Raw genomic sequence first — 15021 nt, 5'->3', positions numbered from 1 at the left:
CTTTGGATTCATTGCAGAACCTTAAGTTAAACTTGCAAAAGTAGGGTCAGAGAAGCTGCTGGAGGAATCACTTGAAAGACCTCAGCACTTCTGTTGTGAACTCTGGAGTTGCATTGCTTTTTATTACTACAGTACGTAAAAAATTTGAATGTCCATAACCTGGCCACAAATTCAATTTCAAGCTGTTTTAATGTCAATGGTGAACAAATGAAGATAAAAAAAGGTTACAGTGGCCCTTTGAAATTCTTTGTAACTTTAAAACCTTTGCAGGGTTTGTTGGATAGTATTAGTAGCTGAATGGTTGCTCGAGGTGTTTCCCGGAATTTACTTTTAAAGTCAACCAAAACTTTTTTTGGATAGAGTAGTCTTTTTTTGGTGAGGACCTCTGGACATGTTTTATATAGCTGTGTCCCTGTTTGGAAAATGTCCTTTAAATTCCAGTTCTGGTGACACAGGAAGTAAGGAAAACTGACTGTCATGAATATGCAACAAGTCTGTCTGCTTACCTGATCTCCATGTGTCCATTAGAGGCTGACCCTGTTCTGGTTCCCCTTTTTATCACTTCCTCTTCCTGTACGGCTCCACCCTAGTCCATCCCAGGAAGCCTATATTAACCGTTGCTCTACAGGTCTGCAGTGCTGTTCAACAGTGTTCCTATGCTTAGTTCCTGTCTGCAGTATAGTTGCTAGTTCCTGTTTGCAGAGTGCTTCGTTCATCTTCCGTGTACCGTTTTGGCTTGTTCCCGACTTCCCTGTCTGCCTGTGCCCCTGACTATTTGCATGTCCCACGGTTATCCTTGTCTGCCTGTTGCCCTGACCTCGGCTTGCCCATCACCACTGTTTGTCCTGCTGACTGCTTCCCCTTTCTCCCTGCGGAGTGTGACTTGAGGAATCTCGGGATGCGACCTGGACCCAGTTGTGGCCAAGACCATCCTTACCATCAAAGGCTCTGGTGAATACAAAACTGGGTCTTAGACTCCGCGCCCTGGGTGATCTTAGGTTCACGCTTCGTCTCTGCTAGCAGTAGTCGCCATAGGATTCACCACCCTGTGGTGCATCCCTGACCCCTATGGGGTGCACTTGTCACCTGGCTACGGGTGACCTGACACTGAACACACAAAAAAACATTTTTTTAGCAGAATGGAAAAGAATCAGAACCTGTGAAATAATTTTCCTGCCTGTGGTCTTGTGGGAAATTTTCCATTCACTTTTTGTACCAGTTACTGGTATTAATTACCACAAGAGGGGAGAGAAAACGTCCTCAAAGAGACTACAAACTGCTATAAAACTGCTCAGAGTTTATAAACTGTCCTTATTATATAAAAAAAATGCTGAAACAAATGCTTTCAGAAATAGAAGTGTTAATAATGTATTTCTATCGATGAACAAAATGTAAATAAACAGAAGAGAATTATCAATCAAATCAATATTTGGTGTGACCATCCTTTGCCTTCAAAACAGCATCAATTCTTCAATTATCATAGATACATTTACAAACAGTTTGTGAAGGAACTTGGCAGGTAGGTTGTTCCAAACATCTTGGAGAACTAACCAAGGATTTTCTGTGGATGTAGGCTGCTTCAAATCCTTCTGTGTAAACTTAATATTAGCTGGTTCAGCTGGTTAAGCCTCAACTGATGGCCTATAAAAAGGTGTATCATTACACAAGAAACATCTCATGATGAGTAAAAGCAAAGAGCTCGCTCAAGACCTTTGCAACCTTATGGTTGCAACACATACTGATAGCGTTGGTTACAGAAGGATTTCTAAACTTCTGAATATTCCAGTGAGCATTGTTGGGGCCATAATCTGGAAGTGGAAAGAACACAATTTCACCAAAAACTGCCACAACCAGGTGCTCCTTAAAAGATTTCTGACAGTGGAGTGAAAATAATTATCAGAAGAGTTGTCCAGGAGCCAAAGACCACTAGTAGAGAGCTTTAGAAAGACCTGGAATTAGCAGGGACAATTGTTTCAAAGAAAACAATAAGTGATGCACTCAACCGAACGTCGCAATGCACACCACGCAAAACTCCATTGCTGAGGAAAAAGCACTTTAAAGCTTGTTTAAAGTTTGCTGCACAACATTTAGACAAGACCGTGAAATAGTCTATATAATCTGGTCAGATGAGACCAATATTAAACTCTTTGGATGCCATAATACAAACCATGTTTGGAGGTCAAATGGCACTGTGCATAACCCCAAAAACACCATACCAACAGTGAAGTTTGGAGGTGGGAGCATGGTGTGGGGCTGTTGTTCAGCATACGGTACTGGCAAACTTCATATCATTGAAGGAAGGATGAATGGAAAAATGTGCCAAAACCTTTTTCATAACAATCTGCTGCCATCTACCAGGATGATGAAGATGAAACAAGGACATTTCAGTAAGACAATGATCCCACACACAAAGCCAAGGAAACTCTCAATTGGTTTCAAAGAAAGAAAATAAAGTTGCTAAAATGGCCCAGCCAATCACCTGACTTGAATCCAATAGAAAATCTATGGAAAGAACTAAAGATCTCATAGAATAGGCCCATGGAACCTTCAATATTTAAAGACTGTGTGGAAGAATGGGCCAAAATCACACCTGAGTAATACATGTGACTAGTTTCTCCATACAGGAGGCATCTTGAAGCTGTCATTACCAACAAAGGATTTTGTACGAAATATTAAATAGATTTCAGTTAGCGTGTTCAATACTTTTTCCCTGTGTCATTCCATTTTATTCCACATAACTTAATTTCTGAATTTATTTGTTGTGGTTTCTTTGTATGTATTGATTGCATGGGTTGTTGCTGACATGTGGTGACAATTTCATGTCAATAGCACCTTTAGAAATATATTTACCTAGACAAATGGTAACGCGTTCAATACTTATTTTACCCGCTATATATATATATATATATATATATATATATATATATATATATATATATATATATATATATATATATATATATATATATATATATATATATATATATATATATATATACACTGTATATACACACACACAGCATATATATATATATATATATATATATATATATATATATATATATATATATATATATATATATATATATATATATATATATATATATATATATATATATATATTATTGCTGGATACACTATATAACCAAATTCTAAATTGTATTAGCTTACTAAGTTCCTGTAGCTTCATCAATTGTATTTTATCTCTTTGAACATTTTCTTGATTGTGAGTATAATGCAGAGAGGCTTTTTCCAAGGCAAACCATCCTTCTTTCCATTCCATGAGAGTATATGAATTCTTGTAATATAAAAATCCGATAACATCAAACTCCAATTCTACTAAGGACCCATCCACAGTAGGCACAAAGTTCTGCAAAAAAAAAAAATGCCAATAAAAAGGAAAAGGATCATTCTGATATTCTGAACAGCTATCCAGCTAAGCTTAGCAAAGCCCAATGGTATACATCAGCATTTTTCAAAGCTGTCCTCATATCCAACCAAGGATGAGTAAACCTGAGAGTTTTCCTTTTCCTAAAAGTTTTTTGAAAATCAAGAGGTTTTATCAAAATCAACTAATTTTGGCAGCAAAAAGAAAGGTGGAATTAAAGTGATGTTTATGTTTTTAAGGGTGCAATAGTCTTTAAAGTGACCCTGTCAATATTGGGTTAACTCACCTGTATTCAAAACATTTGGAAGTGTAGAATACTTGGAGCAGCTTGGGAACAGACAAGCAGTGGCTTTATAATAGATGTTAATGGCTATAATGATCTTAAAAGGTCATTATAGCCATGCTTCTTTTAAAGGTGGGCTATTGAGGAAAAGTTAACCTGTGGTGACTGGGCCACTTTAACTTGTTAATGAAGGTTAGGAAAAAAAATCAATTACCTTTCAACAGCCCTTTATTAGTGTCATTATTGCATTTACATTACTATTTAAGAAGAAGGAGAAAAAGTAAAATAAAACAATGTGATGCCTTGTACACACGATCGGTTTTCCAGGCAGTAAAAAGTCTGCCAGGAAAACCGAGGGGAAAACCGAGAACCTGCTCGGTAGCTTTTTCCCCCTACACACGGGGATTCCCGGTGGTTATCCTGTTGGGAAAACTGCAATGGAGCATACACACGGCCAGGATTCCTGGCCAAAAGCTCTCATGGCAGTTTTCCTGCAAGGAAAAACGGTCGTGTGTACGAGGCATGAGATTACACAAATACCATTCAAGTTGCATAAAGAAGAAACAAAATAAATACAAAGAACAAAGGTAAGACAAATATAAAGAACAAAAATAAAATATAAAACAAATACAAAGATAACTAAATGAAATAAACTACTAAATTAAACAACCTTAAAAACCTTCCTGCACACACACAAAACCACACCCTCTACATCTGGCCTCATCTTATAGAACATTTGCTATTTGTTACAACTGATTCGCTGCTTCATCACTTTTTGACTGTCCTAAATATTGAAGAGAATCACACAATTCAAAAAGCCAGACAACTAAAGTAGGTTATACGAATTGTATGATTCTCTGTAGAATCAGAATGAAAACATTTAGGAGTATTAAAATATTTGCAATACACTAGATTCACTGATCTGTCTGAATTTATTAATGCTCTTATAAATATAGCGCATCCCCGCAGGAGCTGCTAGTGAATAGGGATCCCCACCCTGCACAGCCAGGGTTCCCAATTTTCCATAGGCTCACTGAGACAGGAAACAGTCCATGCAGCTTTACTTTGTTTTTTTTGTATTTAGGGGTTTAGAACTTGAATGGGGATAGGGGTATTATGGGATGTCCACTTGACTGGAACAAAGTCTGTTCAGGGGCAATTTAACTATATGCACTCTCTATGTATACTCCTCTTCCTTCAGCACATCACTTGCTTGCAGATACAGACCCAGCTGGAACACTGTTAGGGGGATCTGACAAGTCACTCAGCCAGATCCAGCAAAAGCCCTTTACAGGCAGGGAACACTGGCCCCTTCAAAGTGTCGAAAATGTCCTAGTGTCCTCTTCAGGCACTGCCAGCCTGCCCCATTCACTAGTCCTCCTGGCTTATCTTCCATAGTCCTCCCAGACTGACTTTTCAGCCATCCCAGACTGACACTCACCAATCCTCTCAGGTCATGTCTCCTGGAGATCTCTTGGACGTGCTCGCTGACTCCTACTTGGCCTGGGATTGGTTGGTGCCCTCATCAATACTCCAGGCAGCTTCTCCTAACCTCCCCCCATTCTTCTGAAAGTTACCAGCAAATAGGGGTGGTACCAAAAGTCTGATTGGTCATCCAGCCTCCCTGGATCACTCACCCTGACCCAGATTCAAAACACTACACAAATCTATGTACACTAACTAGCACTCTACCCTACAGGGTGCTAAATAATAAACAATTGCTTTTGGCAGAACTGTCATCACTTGCTTACTTATTGGTGGTATTGAATCTCTACAATTCAAGGAACTATTCAAGGTTACCTTAAAAGTAACACGAACAACCCATATATTGGCAACTGGTATTTTCCAACCTTGCATAAACACATGTGATGTAACTACTGTCTATCGTATCAGCTTTTTGTCTCAATATCAACAGAGCATGATCTGTTAATTGTGGGGATGAGCCAAACATAACAGCTTCAATGTATGTTCACAGAGCATGACTAAAGTTTAGGTGCTGAATCTGAACCCCACTGAAGTCAATGGAGGCCGATTGTTAAAACAAGTAATGACCATTTTCTAGGCTAAAAGGCAAGGGATCATCAAACAAACTGCATGGGGGCTTGGAAAACATATAACAAAGCAAAAAAAAGGTTTTACAAATACAATTGTGCGGTTCGTGCAACACTGTACCCAAAAAAAAAATTTCCCCACAAATAGAGCTTTCTTTTGGTGGTATTTGATCACCTCGGCAGTTTTTATGTTTTGCAACAATTTTGAAAAAAATAAAAAAATATTTGCTTTAATAAATATCCCCCAATTAAAAAAAAAACATTATTTCTTAGTTTAGGCCGATATGTATCCTACATTTTGGTAAAAAAAAAATTGCAATAAGCGTATATTGATTGGTTTGCGCAACAGTTATAGCGTCTACAAAATAGGGGATAGATTTATGGCATTAATTATTTTTTTACTAGTAATGGAAGTGATCAGCGATTTTTATTGGGACTACGACATTGCAGCAGACAGATCGGACACTTTTGACACGTTTTTGGGACCATTTATACAGGAATCAGTGCTAAAAATAGCCACTGATTGTTGTATAAATGTCACTGGCAGGAAAGGGGTTAACACTAGGGGTGATCAAGGGGTTAAATGTGTGTCCTAGGGAGTGTTTCTAACTGTGGGGGGTGGGGCTGCCTGGGGAAGGAGACTGATTGCTGTTCCTAAGCAGTAGGAACAACAGATCAGTCTCCTCACCCCTGACAGAAAGGAGATCTGTCTGTTTACATTGACAGACCTCCGTTCTGTCTCTCTCATAAGCGATCGCAGGTGCGCGGCAGACATTGTGACCCCCGGACATGCGCATTGACTCCGTTGTTGTGTCGTCAGCGTGCACGCGCCCTCTAGTGCTCTTAAAGTGGCCGATGTATAGCTACGATGGCTCGCCCAGGGGAGCCAACCTGCCGCAGTATAAATGCAGCGGCTGGTCCTTAAGTGGTTAAAATGTGAAGTTCTTTTAAATAATATGTATGTGAAATTCTGTATTTACTGTATACAATGTATACAGATACAAACATTTACAAAGAAACAAATGTTGCTTAAATTGCTGGAAAATGACAGCTCCCAGCTGCTTACTTCTGTTTGTAAACAAAGTGACCAGGGATTCACTTCATTTATACCAGACCCTTTTACTAGATGGTTCTGGTATAGATGTTAAAAAAAATGGCATGTTGTGCTGCCTAAGAAAACACACCAGTCCCTTATCTTCGATGAAGGTCTGGAATGGATGTCAAGGGGAACCCCACCCTTCCTGAACCATACCAGGTCACATGCCTTGAACACAGGGGGTACTTTGCCACAAAGGTCCCCATGTTTCTGACTTGGTTGGTGTGGGGGATCTTCTGGTGAGAGGCTTGTCAGACACTGGGAGCTCCCAACTATTTGAATGAGTAAAGGGTATATTTAAAAGTAAAAAGGACACTTTGATTTATTATAAAAAGTAAAACAGAATATCTCACTTACAATGTTGCATCAATGGATAAGACTTAAATCTGATGTGCCGACCGTTACACAATCAGATAAACCTGTCCCTCTGGGTTGTACGAGCAATATGCGAGGTGATGTCACCGCGTCGCTCCTCCCTACGCGTTTCGTAACAAAATTACGTCGTCCAGGGGCACGGTTATATATATATGTTTTCATTTTTTTTCACTGTATTGGTGTTATACAGGAGAAACACTGCTTCCAGTTCATGTACTTATGGTTTCATAGGTTTGTTACATTTCTTAGCGCAGTTTCTTTTTCCCTTTTCCCATGGTTACTATGCAGAGCTGCACCAGATTCTGTCTCTTCCAGTTTTAGTAAATCAACCCCACTGTCATTTACATTGTCCAGAAATGCTGATTCACTTCATTCAAAATGAACAACACCCACCAAAAGATTAAAATCTTGCTACCCTATGGACATATCCATTCTCGCCTCTGACTAGCAACAAATTACATCTTCTGGGGCCCCACAACTATAAGTAAACAAAGTGATATGACCTCTTGGGTGACATGATTGACCAAATATGGCTATATCTGGTCATTCTCATTGCCCATATTTAGTTCGTTATGACATGCTATCTCTTCCCTTTTGTTTTTATGACTGGGGATTTCCAAGCAGTAAATAATGAGTCTGGGTGAAGTGCAGGAAGGAAGCTGTCATATAAAATATAGGTAGAAATACTGCTACTATACATGACTTACGACTCCCACAAAATGAGCAAAAGGTCCAAAGTTCTGAGAAGATTTGGTCTGAACCTGTGTTAGGATAGGATCTTGAGTAGGGATAAGCAAAATAATAAAGAATTTTATTATTTTGGTGCAAAATTACTAGTTTTGTGATCAAACATTTTGTGGTCAGAAAATCTTCTTTACACAGAATTATTAATAGCATCTTAGTTTTTCAATGGCTTAACCTCTTCAGCCCTGGACCATATTGCTGGTCAATGACCGGGCCACTTTTTGCGATTTGGCACTGCATCGCTTTAACTGACAATTGCGCGGTCGTGCGACGTGGCTCCCAAAACAAAATTGGCGTTCTTTTTGTTCCCACAAATAGAGCTTTCTTTTGGTGGTATTTGATCACCTCTGCGTTTTTTTATTTTTTGCGCTATAAACAAAAATAGAGCGACAATTTAAAAAAAAAAAATGAATATTTTTTACTGTAATAAATATCCCCAAAAATACATAAAAAATATATATTTTTTCCTCAGTTTAGGCCGATACGTTTTCTTCTACATATTTTTTGTAAAAAAGCGTTTATTGATTGGTTTTCACAAAAGTTATAGCGTCTACAAAATAGGGGATCGTTTTATGGCATTTATATTAATTTTTTTTTTACCAGTAATGGCGACGATCTGCGATTTTTATCGGTATTCCAACTTTAGGGCGACTCTTTTTCTGCATATGGCGGACACGTCGGACACATTTTTGGGACCAGTGGCATTTTTTTAGCGATCAGTGCTATTAAAATGCATTGATTACTGTAAAAATGTCACTGGCAGGGAAGGGGTTAACACTAGGGGTCGAGAAAGGGGTTAATTATGTTCCCTAGGCGTGTTCTAACCGAAGGGGGGTGGGACTGACTAGGGAAAATGACAGATCGCTGTTCATACATTGTATGAACATACGATCAGTCATTTCTCCCCCTGAAAGAACCGGGAGCAGTGTGTTTACACACACAGCTCCCGGTTCTCGCTCTGTAACGAGCGATCGCGAGTGCCCGGTGGTGATCGCGCCCGCCGGGCATGTGCGTCGGCACCAGGGGCGAGCAGGGGGAGCGCGCCCCTAGTGGCTGAAATGCAATATCACGTAATATTACGTGATTTCGCGCACCCGAGATGACCTGCCGCCGTAAAACTACGGTGGGCGGTCGGCAAGCGGTTAAAGGATAAGTAAACTCAAGAATAAAATGTAATATATTGCAGATTTCCTGTTGTATTTTCGCAACTACAGACAATATCTGTTAATTGTGCCATACAGTTGCAAGAAAAAGTATGTGAACCCTTTTGGAATGATATGGATTTCTGCACAAATTGGTCATAAAATGTGATCTGATCTTCATCTAAGTCACAACAACAGACAATCACAGTCTGATTAAACTAATAACACACAAATAATTAAATGTTACCATGTTTTTATTGAACACACCATGTAAACATTCACAGTGCAGGTGGAAAAAGTATGTGAACCCTTGCATTTAATAACTGGTTGAACCTCCTTTGGCAGCAATAACTTCAACCAAACGTTTCCTGTAGTTGCAGATCAGACGTGCACAACGGTCAGGAGTAATTCTTGACCATCCCTTTTTACAGAACTGTTTCAGTTCAGCAATATTCTTAGGATGTCTGGTGTGAATCGCTTTCTTGAGGTCATGCCACAGCATCTCAATCGGGTTAAGGTCAGGACTCTGACTAAGCCACTCCAGAAGGCATATTTTCTTCTGTTTAAGCCATTCTGTTGTTGATTTACTTCTATGCTTTGGGTCGTTGTCCTGTTGCAACACCCATCTTCTGTTAAGCTTCAGCTGGTGGACAGATGTCCTTAAGTTCTCCTGCAAAATGTCTTGATAAACTTGGTAATTCGTTTTTCCTTTGATAATAGAAATCCATCCAGGCCCTGACGCAGCAAAGCAGCCCCAAACCATGATGCCCCCACCACCATACTTCACAGTTGGGATGAGGTTTTGATGTGGTGTGCTGTGCCTCTTTTTCTCCACACATAGTGTTGTGTGTTTCTTCCAAACAACTCAACTTTGGTTTCATCTGTCCACAGAATATTTAGCCAGTACTGCTGTGGAACTTCCAGGTGCTCTAGTGCAAACTGTAAACGTGTAGCAATGTTTTTTTTTGGACAACAGTGGCTTCCTATGTGGTAGCCTCCCATGAAATCCATTCTTGTTTAGTGTTTTACATATCGTAGATTTGCTAACAGGGATGTTAGCATATGCCAGAGACTTTTGTAAGTCTTTAGCTGACACTCTAGGATTCTTCTTAACCTCATTGAGCAGTCTGTGCTGTGCTCCTGCAGTCATCTTTACAGGATGGCTACTTCTAGGGAGAGTAGCAGCAGTGCTGAACTTTCTCTATTCATAGACAATTTGTCTTACCGTGGACAGATGAACAGCAAGGCTTTTGGAGATACTTTTATAACCCTTTCCAGCTTTCTGCAAGTCAACAATTCTTAATCGTAGGTTTTCTGAGAGCTCTTTTGTGCGAGGCATCATTCACATCAGGCAATGCTTCTTGTGAAAAGCAAACCCAGAACTGGTGTATGTTTTTTATAGGACAGGGCAGCTGTAATCAACACCTCCAATCTCATCTCATTGATTGGACTCCAGTTGGCTGACACCTCACTCCAATTAGCTCTTAGAGATGTCATTAGTCTAGGGGTTCACATACTTTTTCCACCTGCACTGTGAATGTTTACATGGTGTGTTCAATAAAAACATGGTAACATTTAATAATGTGTGTGCTATTAGTTTAAGCAGACTGAGATTGTCTATTGTTGTGACTTAGATGAAGATCAGATTACATTTTATGACCAATTTGTGCAGAAATCCATATGATTCCAAAAGGGTTCACATACATTTTCTTGCAACTGTAAATGTAGTGTGGGGGTGTATAATAATAAGGGGGCACTTATTTCTCACAACATGTAAGCTGAAAAAACAAAGTTATCTTTTTTTCTGTAAATGATATCCCACCATCCCCTATAAAATGGAGATGAATGTTGTTATGCATAAAGTCCAGCCTTGATGGCAACCATGGCCCCCTCTCTCTAGAGTGGAGGAGTGACAGTAACCAACCAGGGACAGGAAGTGTGCTATTCACAGGATTTCTTGGTGAAAATAAGGGGAAAATCCTGAAAAATGTATACAAATGCAGGTAGTTCATTTAAGTACTAGGAAGCTGCAATACATACAATTCTTGTTTTGGGCATTAGATACACCATATAGTGAAATGATTACTCAAATATTGCATATGAGAAACATAAATCCATATCATGATAAGTTCTTGCTAATAATGATAATACAAATTTATGTTAGAAATTCAGATTAAAGATATTTGCATTTGCTTTTATGTTGCTTATTTGCTTTGCCAGGTGTTGTATGGCTAAAACCAAAGCTCAATGAGGGACTGTATTAGTATTGGGCATCTACTAAGTGTAATTCCGTTTTTAGATGTATATTACTCTGGAAACAGAACAAGAAAGGACAGGCACTTGTATTGTCATCTTTACTGGTTACACCATTAACAAATAAGGTAAAGCAGATTCATCTAAAGCAGTCTTTCTTTTAGAACCATTGTATGATAGTTTATAGATTATTTTGGTAAAATAAAAGCCAATAGTTTTTTTCCCCCCGTATAGACCATATTTTGTTGTATTTACAATTTCAAACGTTTTCTTGATAATTTCCCTTTAGCACAGTAACATTAAAAAGTATTTGCATATTTAAAAAAAAAATTAAATTAAAGCTGGCTCCTGTGAGAGCATACAGTTAACACCAATTTATTTTATGCTAATGCCTGAGGCTTAGCTTTATCAGATAATTATCGGTATTACCTTAGATAGTGCTTTGGCCCATTCTCGTTGAGACTCTACACTTTCAGCTCCAAAAAGAAACATACGTTCCGACAATAAGTATATCTCAAAGGTAAAGATGGCCCTAGAGCAGAAGAGAAAAAAAAAACTGTTTTATTTAGATTGAATAATCTAACATAGCCAGAGGCTTAATTCCTTCAATAGTGTTTGCTATTTCATGCACCATCCATACATCATCAGAATACTTTTACCCACTTTTGTTAGCGGAGAAAAAAAATAGGTAATAATGTTTGATATACAGAAACCTTAAAAAATTACTGTATTTAGTAAAATGTCTAGTACTTACATTCTGCATATGATTTCTCACATATTTCTTTTCTTATAGATATTGAAAAGGATCCAAAACAATAATTATATTAAAATCTCGGATAACCCCAGAGGGCTTCATTTTTTTTCTCTCTTTTTTATCAGTGCCTATTTATTCAGAAATGTATTTCCTACAAATATTTCAAAGATTCACAGCTCATTTTCTGAAGCTAATTAAAGGGAAAGTGGTGATGGTTGTAAAATGTGTACCAAGCCTGGCAAATACATTTAGGGCTAAAGGGAAACTTGATTTCTCAAATACTAATACACATTCTAGTTCGATCTTTATGGTAGTTATACAAAGACCTGAGTTTTAATTGGAAAGGTAAGCTTGTTACAATAGTGATAACAACAGCAGCAATGTGTTTCCCTTTACTTACAGTCAAAAGTCTACCAACTTTTTGAACTGAATATACAGCATCTCACAAAAGTGAGTACACCCATCACATTTTATGTAAATATTTTATTATATATTTTCATGTGAAAACACTGAAGAAATTACACTTTGCTACAATCTACAGTAGTGAGTGTACAGCTTGTATAACAGTGTCAGTGTGCTGTCCCCTCAAAATAACTCAGCACACAACCAATAATGTCTAAACCACTGGCAACAAAAGTGGTGTCATGTGATTTGTTAGTGTTACAAGGTGTGAATGGGGAGCAGGTGTGTTAAATGTGGTGTTATCACTCTCACTCGCTCATACTGGTCACTGGAAGTTCAACATGGCACTTCATGGCAAAAAACTCACTGAGGATCTGAAAAAAAAGAATTGTTTTTCTACATGAAAATGGCCTAGGCTATAAGAAAATTGCCAAGACCCTGAAACCGAGCTGCAGCACGGTGTCCAGACCATACAGCAGTTTAACAGGACAGATTCCACTCAGAACAGGCTTCACCATGGTCGACCAAAGAGGTTGAGCGCACATGCTCAGCGTCATATCCAGAGGTTATCTTTGGGAAATTAATGTATTATTATTATACAGGTTTTATATAACGCCAACAGTTTGTGCAGCTCTTAACAAAATAAAGGCAAACATTACAGTTACATTATAAATTGGTACAAGAGGAATCAGAGGGCCCTGCTCAATTGAGCTTACAATCTAAAAAGGGAGGGTCAATTGATACAAAAGGTAATAGCTGTGGGGGAAGAGCTGATGGAGATATGAGTATTGCCAGCTTTGCTGCAGAGGTTGAAGAGGTGGGGGGTCAGGCTGTTAGTGTTCAGACCATAGGCTGCACACTGCAACAAATTGGTCTGCATGGGTGTCATCCCGGAAGGAAGCCTCTTCTAAAGATGATTCACAAGAAAGCCTGAAAACAGTTTGCTTAAGACAAGCAGACTAAGGATATGGATTACTGGAACCATGTCATGTGATCTTATGAGACCAAAATAAACGTATTTGGTTCAGATGGTGTCAAGCGCGTGGTGGCAACCAGGTAAGGAGTACAAAGACAAGTGTGTCTTGCCTACAGTCAAGTATGGTGGTAGGAGTATCATGGTCTGGGGCTGCACAAGTGCTGACAACACTTGGGAGCTACAGTTCATTGAGGGCACAATGAATGCCAACAAGTACTATGACATAATGAAGCAGAGCATGATCCCCTCCCTTTGGAGAATGGGCTGCAGGGCAGTATTTTAACATGATAACGACCCAAAACACACCTACAAGATGACCACTGCCTTGAAAAGAAGCTAAGGTCAAAGGATGTCTCCAGGCCTAAACCCTATTGAACATCTGTGGAACATCCTCAAATGGAAGGTGGAGGAGCACAAGGTCTCTAACATCCACCAGCTCCTTGATGTCGTCCTGAAGTAGTGGAAGAGGACTATAGTGGCAACCTGTGAAGCTCTGGTGAACTCCATGCCCAAGAGGGTTAAGGCAGTGCACACAAAATATTGACACTTTGGGCCTAATTTGGACATTTTCACTTAGGGATGTACTCACTTTGTTGCCAGTTGTTATGACATTAATGGCTGTGTGTTGAGTTATTTTGAGGGAACAGCAAATTTACACTGTTATACAAGCTGCACACTCACTACTTTACTGTACATTGTAGCAAAGTGTCATTTCTTCAGTGTTGTCACATGAAAAAATATATTAAAACATTTATAAAAATGTGAGGGGTGTACTCACTTTTGTGAGATACTGTATAGACATACTTAAAGGGTAACTCCACTTTGGTGGGGGGAGGGGAAATATAGTAAATAAGAAAAAAAATGATTTTGGGCTAGATTCAGCATTGATTTACATCGGCGTATCTATAGATACGCCGCGTAAATTCAAAGCTACGCCGGCGTATCTTCTTTCTGTATTCAGAAAGCAAGATACACCGACATTAGCCTAAGATGCGACTGGCGTAAGTCTCTTACACCGTCGTATCTTAGGGTGCATATTTATGCTGGCCGCTAGGTGGCGCTTCCGTCGTTTTTGGCGTAGAATATGCAAATGACCTAGATACGCCGATTCACAAATTTACGTACGCCCAGCAGGATCACCAGGTAAAAACAAAGGAAGGGAACAATTACATACACAAAGACAAACTAACACGAGTTGAACTGGATGGTCTAGTGTCTGTTTTAAACCTTATGAATTATGTAAAATACAGATTAATGATTTAAGTGAAGATAATCTGCTATATATATATATATATATATATATATATATATATATATATATATATATATATATATATATATATATATATATATATATTTTAAGTTTAGATACACTTAAAAAAATGGATAGAAAAAAATACATCTCCTCTTAAAGCTATTACTACTTTTCTTGGATTTTTGATAAACGAAGAGGAGAATTGGTGCTTTCACTGTCATATGCTAACTTGCATTATATCAAGGAAGCCCATTCATTATGAATGGGCTCTCAATGCATTCCAGTGCACTGGGAATCACACC

General features: G+C 38.8%; 1 protein-coding gene across 2 annotated transcripts in view; it reads right to left on the bottom strand.

Annotated features, from left to right (window-relative positions):
- The window catches only part of ARAP2 (ArfGAP with RhoGAP domain, ankyrin repeat and PH domain 2), a 481396-nt gene that overhangs the window by 196647 nt on the left and 269728 nt on the right, over nucleotides 1-15021 (bottom strand). For both annotated transcript variants that reach the window (XM_040335148.1, XM_040335150.1), the window contains exons 17-18: nucleotides 11762-11864; nucleotides 3172-3370 (exon numbers count right to left, since the gene is read on the bottom strand). In XM_040335148.1, coding sequence (XP_040191082.1) covers nucleotides 3172-3370; nucleotides 11762-11864 — 302 coding nt within the window. The remainder of the gene's footprint in view (nucleotides 1-3171; nucleotides 3371-11761; nucleotides 11865-15021) is intronic.

The sequence above is a fragment of the Rana temporaria genome, chromosome 1 (genome assembly GCF_905171775.1).
Source record: "Rana temporaria chromosome 1, aRanTem1.1, whole genome shotgun sequence".
Classification (NCBI taxonomy): Eukaryota; Metazoa; Chordata; class Amphibia; order Anura; family Ranidae; genus Rana; species Rana temporaria.
The sequence above is the reverse complement of the archived record's forward strand: the minus strand, read 5'-3'. Positions and strand labels throughout refer to the sequence as shown.